General features: G+C 33.9%; 1 protein-coding gene across 30 annotated transcripts in view; it reads right to left on the reverse strand.

The window, feature by feature from the left end:
• The window catches only part of LOC121118915 (uncharacterized), a 105,642-nt gene that overhangs the window by 833 nt on the left and 89,995 nt on the right, over positions 1 to 14,814 (reverse strand). For 15 of the 30 annotated variants that reach the window (XM_071888590.1, XM_071888597.1, XM_071888598.1 and 12 more), the window contains 12 exons: positions 12,883 to 13,005; positions 6,188 to 6,503; positions 5,898 to 6,130; positions 5,407 to 5,829; positions 4,910 to 5,165; positions 4,748 to 4,835; positions 1,308 to 1,621; positions 1,062 to 1,238; positions 823 to 996; positions 573 to 751; positions 290 to 506; positions 31 to 230 (listed from right to left, as the gene is read on the reverse strand). In XM_071888590.1, coding sequence (XP_071744691.1) covers positions 6,248 to 6,503; positions 12,883 to 13,005 — 379 coding nt within the window. In that variant the 3' untranslated portion in view covers positions 31 to 230; positions 290 to 506; positions 573 to 751; ... (6 more) ...; positions 5,898 to 6,130; positions 6,188 to 6,247. Of the gene's footprint in view, positions 1 to 30; positions 231 to 289; positions 507 to 572; positions 752 to 822; positions 997 to 1,061; positions 1,239 to 1,307; positions 1,622 to 4,747; positions 4,836 to 4,909; positions 5,166 to 5,406; positions 5,830 to 5,897; positions 6,131 to 6,187; positions 6,504 to 7,014; positions 8,437 to 12,882; positions 13,006 to 14,814 lie in introns of those variants that run through there. The other 15 variants (XM_071888592.1, XM_040713509.2, XM_071888594.1 and 12 more) reach the window with 3 other exon arrangements.

Here is a 14,814-nt window from a genome sequence, read left to right on the forward strand (position 1 = left end):
ATTATATCTCAAAATGAGTCGCCCAATTACCGTTTCAGGTAGTAATCGTACTCCTTCTCCTTCCTGGGGGCTCAAAGATCCATCACTTTCGTTTCCCCCCTCTGCCTCCTCTTCCTCTATTTGGAATTTTCTATCAATACTATCCTCAAGTAGAGCTCTTTCTCCAGAATTCGGATTACTGGATTCACTAACAAGAACACCTTCTACGTTTGCCGCTATATCTAAAGACACTAAAATAGGATGCATATAAATATATAATCATCACTTATCCAAAATTTAGTTATTTTACCGGATTGATTTGTCGATTGTGATTTTTCAGCTCTCTTTTCCTCATCTTCTTCACTGTCCTGAATGCCAGATGAATTTTCTTCAACGGAAATAAAGCTTACTGGACGAACAACTGGACACGTAGTTGAATCTGATAAGTAAACATCAATTTGATCTTGATAACGTTGAAGACAATGGCGTGAGCGATCTCGCTCTTCTTCTCGCATTTGAAATATTGCCTAAGGAATCAAATGAAAGACTACGTTAAACTTGGACTAGTAACAAATGTATGTACAAGAATTTACAAGTAATGATGTCAAAAACTCATTGATATTGGAGGACTTTTGAATTGCCTTTTGGAAGAAAGGTAAATTTCGATTAGCTTGATATGACTTTGAATTGCTTGATGAAGACGACGATGCTGCAATTGTATCCTCTTCTGTCAAATTTAAGCTTTCATTCAGTAACTCGGATAAGCTATTTGCTATAAGTAAAAAAGAATGAATATATTAGGTAATGAAAAACAACAAGTAACTCATTAACAATAATATTTACCTTGAGCTAAAGCAGCCAACAAAACTTCTCTTGCATCTTTATTTTGACTGGGTTGAGAAGCAATATCAGCAATGGCATCGAAATCGTCTGTTGGTATTTGAAAAATATCTGCTATAATGCGTTGTTTTTCGAGTAATGCTTTAGAAATTTCTAAATCTTTACGTCGTAATTTTTCTGTAAAAATAAACAACCGACATAAGAATGATATAAGGATCAAAATATAAGAAAGTCATATTTACCAATGGGTGTTAATACAGGATCAGCAACAAGGATCTCTCCTTGAGTAACAACAACCTGGGATGGGTCGATAAGAGGACTTGGCTCAGCAATTTTTAAGATTTCAACTCTTTGGAGTCGTTTCCTAGGAGTTGTGGATCCACTACCCCCACCAGCACCTTCATTGACTGAACAATCCCCTACAATGAGAAAATGGGAAATTGACCCTTGTACCTATTGCTCGTTGTACACCAAGATCCTTAACATACCTTTAGTTATATCTTCAGGAGGTGACGAGGGTTGCCTTTCGGGAGGAGATTCGCGACTGGATGAGGAAGACTCGTGGAAGGAATGGGATCGTCCTGCTGGAAGAATTCCTTTAACTCCAAGAAGAGAAGAACTATCTTTTCTAGTGTTATCAACTGAAGTTGAAGAAGTCAATCCATTCGTTGAGGATGTTTCTCTATTATTATTGTTACTCCCAGTGTCAGGGAGTGGAGATATCCCTCCAGTGGTTCTAAAATTTCTTCGGTTATCCCTGGCTCGATAAGCGTTACTTGCTTCAGTTATATGCCGAAACCATCTGAAAAAAAAAAAAATCTTAATTAATATGTATGTACATAATATCTAAAATATAGGTACATATTCCTATATCAATTTAATTTATGAGTACATATTGGATGATCTACATAAAGTATTAATGGATGGCAAACCACCTGTGATCTTGAGTACAACCAATCTGGCTACAATATCCTTCCTCTCGAGTGGATGAGCGAGGAAGAACTGTTGGTAGAGGTGGGGGCGTTTTCCTCCAAGATCGAAGAGTATCGATATATTTAGAGGCATATGATTGAATATCACTAGCCCTTGATGCAATGCGAGTTAAAGAAGAGGAACCAGCAGGACCTTCATTTCTATAGAGATGAACTGGAGATTTGTTACTGCTTTCTCTCCTTTTTGGTAAATCTAAAGCATCTCTAAACTTATTAGATCCAGATCTACTCCTTATTCTATTCGGAGAAGAGGAACTCGCCATAACAACATCATTTCACTGAGTCGTAATATTTCTTAGTGCTTATGTGCAGTGTCAAAATGACAAGAAAACAGCACATATGCCTTAAAGAGAGCAAGCAATTGATGTATTAGGAACAAGTAACTCACTAGGTAGATATGTTGTATATAAAAATAATAGAAAAGTATTTACAATCTCCTGCCGCTTCTGCCGCTTTAATTTAAAAGACATACTCAAATACAAAAGCTATCTTTCTTTTTTTCATAACTATTACCTATACATATATATTCATTTAAAACATATGTAAGTAAATACATGTAAAAAAAAAAGACACAAGCTAACAACGTCTGGCAATGAACCAAAACTTAGAAAGAAAAATAAGCTATGGATTCAATTCATTTAATACTCATAGGCGCACGCAGAAGAAGGAAAGGGCTTTCATCTTCATGATGAAGAGGCGGATTGTTTCATAATGAGAGATAATAATTGTATTAATTTAATTTGTGGAAATTCATAAGAGTAAGTTGGTTGTTGGACAAGAAGGTCGGTCAGTCAGTCTACCTACATAGTTACATACTAGGAACGCCAAATTCACGACATGCTAAAACATAGGTAACTTAGTGCAAAAATAAATGCGTTTTTGTAATTCATAATTACATCAAAACACGGTCAGTCAAATCGACACTATATTTATGATAAGACAAGAGGGTAATAATTAGTATGTATGCAGATAGGAAATAGTTAAAAAAATAACAAACTTATTAGAAGCTGCTACCTTGACATAAGATATTTCTTTACAAATTCATTCAAACACACTGTCCAGGCATCAAAAGAGTAATTGTCTTTCTGAAGTTGAAGAATAAAGACCAAATTGTTTTGATAGAGTGCCTGCCTGCCTCCATCATCCCCTTTGGTTAATAGAATGATTAAATACATCATATGTATGTATGTACGTACATGAACCATTGAAATAAATAATGAAATACATATTATACGAGTATATGCATTCAATTTTGTTAAGGAAATTATCGAGATGGAGGAAAACATACATTTATGTATGTATATAGTTATATCATGTACATACATAAAACATTATACCTATAATATAGGTAAATAAAAGAATGGGGGGGGGGTGAGCAAAAATAAAATAAACCCACATACGGATGATTCTTATAATGACTTATGAGACTTGTGACATCAAATTACTCCCTCACCAAGGTAGAGCATCAGTTTTTAAAAACACACCATGTGTTGCTCATAATTATGACCATCAATATTTAAGATGTATATCAGAGCAATAGTAAGTAAATAATTCGAAAATACCTATGAGCGGACATGAAATTACTACATATGTACTCAGTACATAGAGGAACAATGGAATACATTTAGCTTTTTAAACAGATTAATATCCACATAAAATAGTAAAAATACTTGATACGCTAATCATTTCCCACGCTTACACATATATATATTTTTTTTTTTGCAAATATAAGCACTATATGTAAATGTACATACAATATCAAGAGCATGGAAAAGGGGGAAATAGGAATTAAAGACTCTTGAACGGAGTGTAGGATGATGATAACGAAATAAGGAAGGATGAAAGAGAGAGAATTAAAGCTCTTTCAAGTTCAAGTATGACAAGACTGACGCACTGTCCAAACAAGGAGGTGGAGGTGGAACTTTAGGTAGACTCATGGACAAATTGTATTCTCTCTATATACATATCCGTAATATGGGCTAGTACAATAAGACACACACCTGTTGACAACTCTGCCTTCACCATTTTTAGATGATGGCGAATGTCGAGAAACAGGAGCAGGTGGTTTGGCAGAGTCATTATGTATTTTCTCTTCTCCACTGAAGGAACCGGAACGAAGAACCTGTATCTTTTTTCGGATTCCCTGTTTAAGACTAGAATATGAGTTGCTTCGAGTGAGATCCTCACGGGAATTGGAGGCTGAAAGAATACCACCAAATCGTCCCCGTTTTAGAAGAGGTGATGATGTTGTGGAAGAGGATGAAACGGATTTTTCAAGACAGCCAAAGCTGAATCGGCGAACATCTTCTCGGTCAAAGTGAGAGGGAACTGACATTTGGAGGAGTAAGATTCTTGCTCCACGCAAAAAACAAAAAAAAATTGCAACACAGGCATAAACTCATTCACAACACTAGATCATAATAGATCTATAATCAAGCGGAGCAATAGACTGACTAAAACATCATATACTTATTACAGAATGAGATGATGATGAAGATGAACTGGGGCGTGCGGCTCAAAAAACAATACAACTGCACATCCAACAACTGACTATACTTCATTCCCTGACACAGCTATACTAACATAGCATGATATAAATATCATCCACTTTTTGAAGTAGTTAAATACCCACCTAATATTTGCACACACAAAACCTCCTTTTATGGAATAGGATCAAATATAAATTAATTAAAAACAACTCGTTCGTCAACTTTTAAATTCAGATGAAAGTTCATAATGATGAACATCATCAAAAAAAAAAAATCATCCTAATTTCTCATTTTTTTCTTCCTAAAAGACATTTCTTCATGCTGACACTTGCAACTTACGAAAAAAATATATAAAGAGGGACTTTGCAGATTCTAACATCAAGATTCAAACAACAACAATAATAATAGAAAATCTCATTATTAGTAAATTGATTAAAAAATACTTACTGACTACGATCGGCAGATGAAGAGGCAACGAGCTCATATATCTGAGGAACAGTTTGCGTTATATTGAGAAGATAAAAGGCGCGTTTATCTGATTAAAAAAAAATAAAAATATGAGAGTAAGCTAAATTGGCTATATAAATAACGGGGAGGGAGAAATCTTACCCGTGGCAACGGGTCTGACTAGCATAGTAGAAAACTCGATAATTGGAGAGTGGAAAAATTTCTTGTCTCCCGTGCTTGATGCAGCTCCGGAAGTATGAAATTTGAGTAAATATTTATCATCTTGCTTTTGAAGCAACATGATGCAATCTTCTAAAAGAACAACATGAAGATCAACAGTTTTGAATCGTCTTGTATCCCCCAATTTGAGTGTTAATGGTCCATCGTATATCAAGCGATGTTTAGTCAAGTCACAATTCTGTTAAAAATAAAATAAATATATACAAACATCAATCTTAAACACACACACAGATAAAATTAGTTAACCAGTACAATTGGAACATGCTTCTCTTGGGAAATACTTAATTGAGAGTTAAGAAATAAAATGAAAATGGTTTGTATAACAAAATGTACAATTTGATTTTGAAGCCTTATCAAATAAAATAAAAAATCATTTATGACAATGCTGAATAGGTTGGAATGAGAGGAACGCTTCTTACTTTATATTCAGCTGGAATAGAGCTCTCAGGATTTTTCTCTAGTCCAGAAGTGTCAAGATTTTTCTGAATTTCAGCCAATCTCTGAAGGTTTTGAGCTTCAGCAACACGCTTATCAATAGAGTCCAAGATAAATTTCGTACGCTCTACACAATTTTTAATAGTGGAGTAGGAAGAATCCTCTGGGGTTTGTTTTGACAATTGTTCTAAAAGCAGAGGGTATTTAACAAGTCTTTGATGTTCAACAGGAAGTATAGATTCCAAGCCGAGACGCCTACATTCGGGACGGCGTTCGAGATCGGATAAAAATGCATCGAATTTATGATCACGAGCCCTTTTCTTTTTTAATTCTTCGATGGTAAATTTTTGATTTTGTGTAAACTCTGAACCTAATTCGATTAGACTATCACCATTAGGTCCATCAAACTGCAAAAAATAATAATAATAATGAACAAGGAGCTTAAATAATTTGAACCACGAAAAGATATACTCACCATTTCCAAGAACAAATCACTAATATCACCAATAGGAAACCCTTGAGATTTGATACGATCCTTCATTATCTGATTGAATTTGGTGTGAATTTGAATTAATTTATCTAGATTGGGGAAGAGTTTTTGTACCATATCTTCAGACATGAGAGAAGGGTTGTCAAGCATTCGGCGATAAAAAATTCGATCCAAGACTTTTAGGTTTCGAACATGACTACGTTCAGTGTGGAAAAATTCTATCCAAGGTAAAAAAAAGTGTAAAAATAAATAATGAAATAAACCATTACAACTACCATTGATAACATCTTGACGTTTTTTCTCCTTGGGCTTAAGTTTAACTAAATCCTCTTGATTCATGGAAAAACGCCAATCGGGAGGATCTGGTTCTGTTTCAAAATCAGAGTCCCAAAAAGGTGGATGCTGTGAGTTGTGATTACTAGAAGTAATTGAGGAGTCTGAAGGTGGAAGAGGCGGGGGTGGAGGGGTGGTACTCCTCCTCCGGATCCATTATTTGACCCTCCGCCTCGTGAAGATGTTGATAAATTACTGTTTGGATTTGAAGATGATACCATTTCCTGAAGAGAGCCCGCAGGACTATCCAATGAGGACCTATGTAATTAAACAAAAATATATATATATATAATCTACTAGCCAAAATTCCATGAATTCAATAGCAAATAAAGAGTAATCAATTATAATTATTTCTAATAGGTTGATTTGCACCTCATTCTCTACATTTTCCCTCTTAAAATTTTTGTAAATGCCAAGGCCATCTCAAAGAATTATTATTTTTAAACAAACAAAAAAGTGAATTGAATTATCGATATTGAGTATACATACATATATATAAATCTCTAATCATGGTGTTACAAATAAGAAAACAATTGATAAAACAATCAAGAAGCTATTATTCTAAATTTTACAGCTCAATTTAAGTTTTGCTCAACCATTCATAGAATCTTTTTTTGAATACACAATGTATAATTTAAATGTCCGGAGGGTAGCCCCCAAGTGACAAAAAACGTTACGTGGGGCATCATTCAAAGACTGATTCGTCAAAATTAAAAAAAGAAAATGAGGTGTTTTTTCTCTTTCTCTTCTTGTGACTAATGAGGAATACCGTTTAAGAATATGCAAATCATTTAAGGATTGTGCAGAAATCCTTCGCTGATGTTTCTTCCTTAACCCATTTTCTGTTGCCATAGTAAGAGCAACATTTTCAAAAGTATCGACCCAGTCCTTTGCTTCATGATACGAAGTAGCGGCAAACTGATTATAAATAGAATTATTATCAATGCGAATAAAGTCAAATCTTCCAACTTTTTGACTCGGATCTTCCTCATATCCATTTTTTTCGTTCACATCTCTCAGAACACAATAACAGCCTCGGAGTCTCATGGTATATTTTGGTCTATGTCGCACTGGACAGTCTGGCTGTCGAAGATGTTCAGGATATGAGAAAAGTAAAAGAGATAGGTCTGACTTAAGACAACACCAATAGAGCTTGTACCCTGTGAACCGTTTTTTGACTTCAAGAGGACCCGTCTTGATGTACTCTACTTTTTCTTGTTTAGAAAAGGAGGTCGTTCCACTCCAGCTAAATCGAGAATCTGAAGCACCCACAGTCCTAGACTTCGTGATTCCAGAGATAGCTGAGGGCTTATCTCTGAATTTGACAGAGTTCTTGATGGATGGTGAAGGTGATGGAGGAATAAATTGAGGAGTGATGGGTGGTGGAGAGGATTTGTGATGTGATATTGGGGCGTGATGATTATTATTATATAGCTTGGGTATATCCGTAAAGGATTGAGATCTAGAAATGGAGAGAGATTCTTCATAGGTAAGGGCAGTAGGAGTGGACACACTCTCTGAATTTTCCGTTCCTTCATCATCACTCTCAGTGAGGGGTTGTAAAAGACTAGTCATGGAAGAACTAAGGTTTTTATTTCCGTTTAAAGCAATACTCCCGTTCCTTCCTACCACAGCTGCATTCACGGCATATGTCTCAAGTATCTGAACAGAGGACTCTAATATTGCAATTTTGTCCATAATTTTATGATTAGAGTCCTCAAAGGAACGGAGTCTTCCATCGATGAGAGAGAGTTTGGTATATATATCTGAGAGACGGATTTTGGTATTTTGAACAAAATTTTCTTCAAGAATATCATCCGAAGAGGATCTTCTCTTTTTCATTGTCATGCTGAAGATAGGAAGGAAATGATGGCGGAACGGTGATGCTAAGAAGTGATGAAAACAATGTTGAAACAAACTCACTGAACAAACTTATTAATTTTTTTAAGAAAGGATGATGAAGACTACTTTTCAAATATCAAATATCTTGTTATTAAGACAATGTTGTAAATTGTTTGAATTTTCTAGGAAAGGAACAAGGAGAAGAAGTATAGCAACGGCAGCAACGACTAACGAATACAACGATAAATTAAAAGACAACATATTACTAGATGTGTGTATGTTTTTTTTTAATAGTCAAGTTAGTCGGCCCTTCAGCATATACATATACTGTAGTATACATAGTGTATATACATTAGTACACACATATAATAATAAGTTATATGGGCTTTGTAATTCTTCTTGCATGCTATTCGTGCGCTCTCTCCCTTCTTTACACATTTTAAAATATTGTTTGAATGTGTGCGATGTGGAACAAGACGCGGCAAGGAGGTCGAGACTCGATGCTCCCATACTATGCTGCTGATGATGGTGTTGTAATCATACAATCTCGTAAAACAAATTCATCATCATTCAGAACCCCACATGCTGTATCAGGGAGCGTTGTCGTTAACTTATACACATAACATAATATAATTTAATATAATATATATTTGTAGACATATTTACAATGTCTAAAATAACCCGTCACTCGTTTTGTTCTGTAGATGTATATATATTGTTTGATTAGAAATTCGAACTGATAAGAGCGTTGCAAATATTTATATTTATACATATTATATGTATGTAGTACATATTCAATATTGGGATATCAGGAATGAGTGTATCATAATTCTGAATTCGATCCATGTTCAATGATTATGTTATGTTGATTGAAAGAGAAGACGAAGGGAGGAGGAGGAGGAGGGAAATGGGAGTTTCGTCTCCCTCCTGCTTTAAAAAAAAATTTCTTTTGTTTGTGTATGTTTGGATATGGCATAAATAAACAAACAATACAGGTGTGTGACCCATCATCCATCTCTTCATATAATATATATCCATTCGACCGACCCTCCCCCCTTTTGCTTCTTCTACACAATAATAATAATAATAATGAAACAAATAAATAATAAAAAGAATCAAATATAATATTAAAGCATTTAGTGTAATTACATCATCGAATTTTGGATGTCATTAAACTACACATACTTGTGTTTATACTCAGTTTCAGTTTAGTCATAGGAGGAGTTTAAAATGTATACTAGGGGGAAATATGTATTAAGTGACATATTAAGTATATAAATTATATATGTTCATATAATAAATCAGGTCAGGGGACCAAGCCCTCCGGAAAACTTAACTTATGGGTTCAGTCTTGAGGCTTTTTTAAAATAAATCAATCTAAACAGTAGAATTGGAACTATAGGGGCTATTGCACACCCCATTTTTGCCAAATTTGATAGTCCCCCCCTCCCAATAAAAAATCTCTTCTAAAAAATTTTAAATGTCAAAATTTTTCCCAAGAAAAAAGTAATAGTTATTTGTTCAAATTTAGTATCTTCTGAAAAAATTTAACTCTAACAAATTAAATATTATTTGTCTCTTCTAAAGAAAATTATTAGTGAAATTTGGGAGAAAGCTACAACTTTACAGTTTTACTTGCCAAAAAAAAAAAAAAAAAAGCGAAAGAGCAAAACAACCCAGCCTCCCACAATAAAACCATGCGGACGTCCCTGATGACGTCACATTTATGTAAACCCACCCAACCATGTGGACGCCTATGATGACATTACAAATATGTAATCCCTCAAACGATGCGGGCCCCTCCCCCAATGACTGTAACTATTATATAACTTGCCCCATCCCACTTGAAAATACACAACGGCACTGGTGGTTTCAGACATATATTTTGAGGTTCAGATAGGTGTTTGAAACCGTAGGCAGAAATTGAAATCATAGACCTATATTTCCTTTTCTAAAAAAGCGAAAGTTACTACGAGACCGTAGAGTAAACATGACATAATTAATTAATATTTATAAAATGATAGCGGTGGCCTCAGACCGGTCTATGATTTAATTTCCAGAGGGAAACCCAACACTAATAGAAACATACAGTATAAATAGAAAGAAGAGAATAAAAGAATAAAATATGACTCTTGCATTAATAAACGATTTAACAACAACTACATAATATTTGTGTGTACACTGAACGAACATGCAACGCATATGTGTGTGTACGTCTTTAAATTCTTCATCTCATGGAATAATAAATATAATGAACTTATACCTATATATGTTACTTTGTCATTATTATTAATAATATCATAATAATATTCTTCTTATTTTAATCAGAAACAAGGGAGCAAGGCAGAGAGGGAGAGATAGATAGATTTATAAAGAGACAGAGGTAATTAATATACATTATAAATATTAGTGATGTGCCGCGAGCTGAATTTCGCTCTTCCAGTATTTTGGAATTTCTAAAAAAAAACACTCGAGGAATTCCGAACTATACTCCTCATCGCTTTAATACTCCTTACTGTCCCGAATACTTTTTACAAGCTAACAAACTCGTCAGTCTAAAAATTAGAATGGTTTTTCCTTCTCTAATAAGTAATATTATGTTTCCCATTCGTTACACTAACATTCCTAACCGGCTCGAATTTAGCAAATTTCTTCTTCGTGTGCACACGAAACTTTTTGAATCTGTGTACAAAATACGTTTTGAAGATTAACATGTGCTTAAAAAAGAAAAAGGAAGAATCATAGGCTGTGACGAGTCTCGAGTTTTTCTTGTCTTTTTCTGTTTACTTCATAAAACTCGAGTACCATTTGACAAGTTTTGCTCATGGCACATCACTAATAATCAATATATAAATGTATGTAAAATAACCTACAACTACAGATAGACAGTGAATCATCGACGCTAGCTGTGATTATTATTACGTAAGAGAGAGAGAGAATAAGTAAATAAGTACATACACAGTAGGTACATAATCATATGTATAGTGTATTCCATCTTTCATCGCAATCAAGTATTTACATACCTTAATTTCTAGGTATGTAAGACTTTTGCAAAACATCTTTGTTTCTTATCTCTCTCTTTCTCCTGGTGGACGATCTATGTACTCACTCTTTTCTTATAATATGGAACCGACCCAACAGTATACAGAGGGCACCGAATGCAGAGGGTGAAACAATAACAACATCTTGGAGTGGTGGCGGTGGTTCTAACATGCTCTACATATTACATATGAAGTATATAGTTAACATTTTTCTGGGATACCAATTTTGTATTACATTAAGTACATTGCATAGAAGAAACACAAAGTAAACAGTCCGCATTGAGTTAACTTTTTCTTCCTCTTTTTTTTTTTTTTTTTTTTTGGTAACAACTTCATAAGAATTCCCCTAAGGATTTTTCCTTTTTTATAAGTACAAATCAATAAAGCAACATTTTTTTTCTCTGCGTTTCTTTTTAAGTTCTTGTCACATTGCTTTTCAATCAATACGGATACATTCATATGTACATATCGTGAGTGCCCCAAAAAAAAAAAAAAAAAAAACAACAACAACAACTTTTGCTGAAAGATATGCTACAAATAATCTATGATGCGTAAAAGACAGGATCTCATCAAACACTTGATGCCTCGAAATGGGAAGGTTCATAATTACTCATTTACATAAGTATACAAAAATTGCGTGTTTTTTTTTTTTTTTAAATACGTCGGATATAAGAAAAATCCGGATATAGTTCACTTTTCATCTGAAAATACCAGTGACATTTAAGCGGATTGGATTGTATATTAGTCTTACATTCGAGTATGACACCAACAAAACTATACTTTTACTTAAGCCGTCAATTTTCTGAAAATTACTTAATGTAAAACTCTCTCGCAATTTCTGCAACTTTCTGGATTTCGAATAATTATCAAAAATTGAGATATTCTAATAATGATTATACAAAGTATCACTCAAAAGGACAGTAAAAAACTAATTTAGGGTCTCTCTTCATATTAAAAAAAGAGTTGATGTACTATTAATAAGGTAAAAAATTGGGAATTTCTTACTTTAATTCATTTTTTATATAAAGTATTATTTGAGAATTCTCTAAACTCGATTGAACTCGAAAAAAGGGTATATTATTCAGAGACAAACTCCACTCTACGGAGAACTCAAAAATATTAGATTGAATCCCCCACATTCCATATATACATAGAGAGAGGGAGAAGAGGGATTTTACGACAAACTATGAGCAAAAGTTGTAAAAATAAAATGTGACAAAGGCAGGGGTCAAAATCCATATCCCTTTTGGCATGACTCACATATTATGTCTGTATATGAATGTGTACTGTAGTACAAACACATTTGCAAAAAAAATAATATTTTTAAAAGTGAGTCATCCAAAACAACTGACAGCTGATACAAACCCTCCCCATCATATTATAGTGTACCATATTTTGATCTTCCAAAAAGAGGGCATGTGGTTGATCAGTGTCAGTTTTAGGGGGGGGGGATAATTTAATAATATTTTAAAATGAGTAAAATTTAAGAATACATTTTGTTCTTGTTTAATTATCTTGTATGTTTGTTCAACAATTTTTTTTAATCTTTCTATCATTATTTTTGATTTGACTTTTTTCAAGTCAATATTCAATCCTTTCTTGTCGTCCCACATAAACCCTGACATTTAATGAATTTATAAAAAAAATCCCGGGCAGGATGTAAAAAGAGAACGGTTATTCACCCTATTTTAGGAGGAAAAAGCGGAAAGAGTCTGCAAACAATGTGGACTCAGATGGTGGAAGAAACGACTTACCTAGCCGAAAGACTGGATGTAGACGAACTCCCAGAAGGTTGATTGGAAATGGCTGCTTGACTCGGATTTGCTCCACTACTACCGCCACCACCAACACCAACCCCACCACCACCTTCGACATCACTGAAAATGGAAAAAAAAACCATATGTATAAGCTATAGCGTTGTGAGAAGAAATTTTTTTGTTTAAAAAAAAAAAAAAGGATAGAATCAAGAATGTTTGCAGAATTAACCAACCAATCGTCCAACTAAGTACTAACCCATCAACAAGAAGGTGAGAGTGGTGGTAGTACTAAATTTGAATCCATACGTCTATTATTATAAGTCCCCACTAACTATTATATAGTTTAATCTCATGAGACTTCCACTCATAATATATAATTAATCATCATACACTTTGAAATGAAGATATTTCAAGAAATATAAAAAGAAAGAAGGAAGAGTGAGTGCCTTCACCCGTCCTCCTAGTTATACATACATAATATATACACGAACCACTGCGTTATGAAAAGTCTTTGCGACCCTTTCTCTCGTACCATGGAAATGCCAATCGCAAAAATAGTTTATCAACAGGAAATTTGATGTAATGTAACCAAATTTTGTAATATTTCGTACAAAAGAAAAAGCAGTTGTTTCCAAAAACTTTGAAAATTTAACAACAGGAAAAATTTCCAAGCATTGTAATATATGCCTTTTCTAAAAAAGTCAATAAAAAATAAATATTTTATAAAAAAAAGGTATTTTTCATCGACATATTTTGTTTAATTATGGGACTTATTTACAAAATTCTATAATATTTGAGAATTGAAATATCCAGATATTATATACATAGCTTAGAGAAGTTGTTCTCGAACCGTTGCACGCGATCTCCCCTTCAGTAGTATATGGAGAAACGTCATATATTTTGCTAAGCCTATCATTTTCACGTTCAAGTCAGCAATGTTGATGGGGCCTAATCAACCAAGTTTTATAATAATTGAAACATTTTTTCATAAAATTAAGCAAAATAGTCAATTATTTGATGCCAAAATGGGACCAACAAATAAAAGGACTTAAACCTTGCTTTATAATATTACTCACTATTAGTAGTTTGAGAACTACTGCCGTAGAGTAATGCTGCAATACAAAGGGTCTCCACTTATCTCAGTTTTTTGGTAACAAGAAAAATCTACAATGTGCGGGGATTTTTTTTGGTACTAAAACCCGTAAAATGGGGGAAATTATTTTTTCAAAATCTACTTTTCACTATTTTTCCTTTTTTTAAAAGTAAGGTTAGGCAATAAAAACTTTTTATTCATCATTAGTTATTTAAAATAAAGTATGCAGGACAAGATGCTTGTAAAATAATCGTAAAATTTAATATTGAGGTGATTTGTAATCCTGTCATTTTAATACTTAGAATATCGGTACTTAACTAATATTTATTCACCGCTTTTTTAAGTGAAAGTTTGTATATTTAGTAATAACCAAAAGTTTTAAGCCTAGGTATCAAATTATATACTTTTAGGACACATCCCACTACCCCAACTCAAAAATATAAATAATATAAAAAAATGCAATATGAGGGGAATATACCCCACTCTATATGGGGAGTAAGAATAATTCCAAACACTGCGTTATGCGTATAATCTGCGGTGTTTGAAACCGCATTATGCGAGGACCCCCAGTGTACAGGGTGTCCACGATAAGTTGGAACTACTTTAAACTTCATCCAGATCCATAATGTGGATATTCGAGGTTAAATCATACTAATATAAAAGGTTGCGTGAATAATACACTATAACTTCCACCACAATTATTTTGACAACAAACAATAGTCATCATGGAACAAGCAAGGAGAGACACCATCCTCGAATTGGCTCGCGCGGGACACAAGCCCTCTGCTATCTACAAGCTTATTAACTACCCCAAGACCACGATGTACCGGGTATTC

Source organism: Lepeophtheirus salmonis, chromosome 5, assembly GCF_016086655.4.
Source record: "Lepeophtheirus salmonis chromosome 5, UVic_Lsal_1.4, whole genome shotgun sequence".
Taxonomy (NCBI): Eukaryota; Metazoa; Arthropoda; class Copepoda; order Siphonostomatoida; family Caligidae; genus Lepeophtheirus; species Lepeophtheirus salmonis.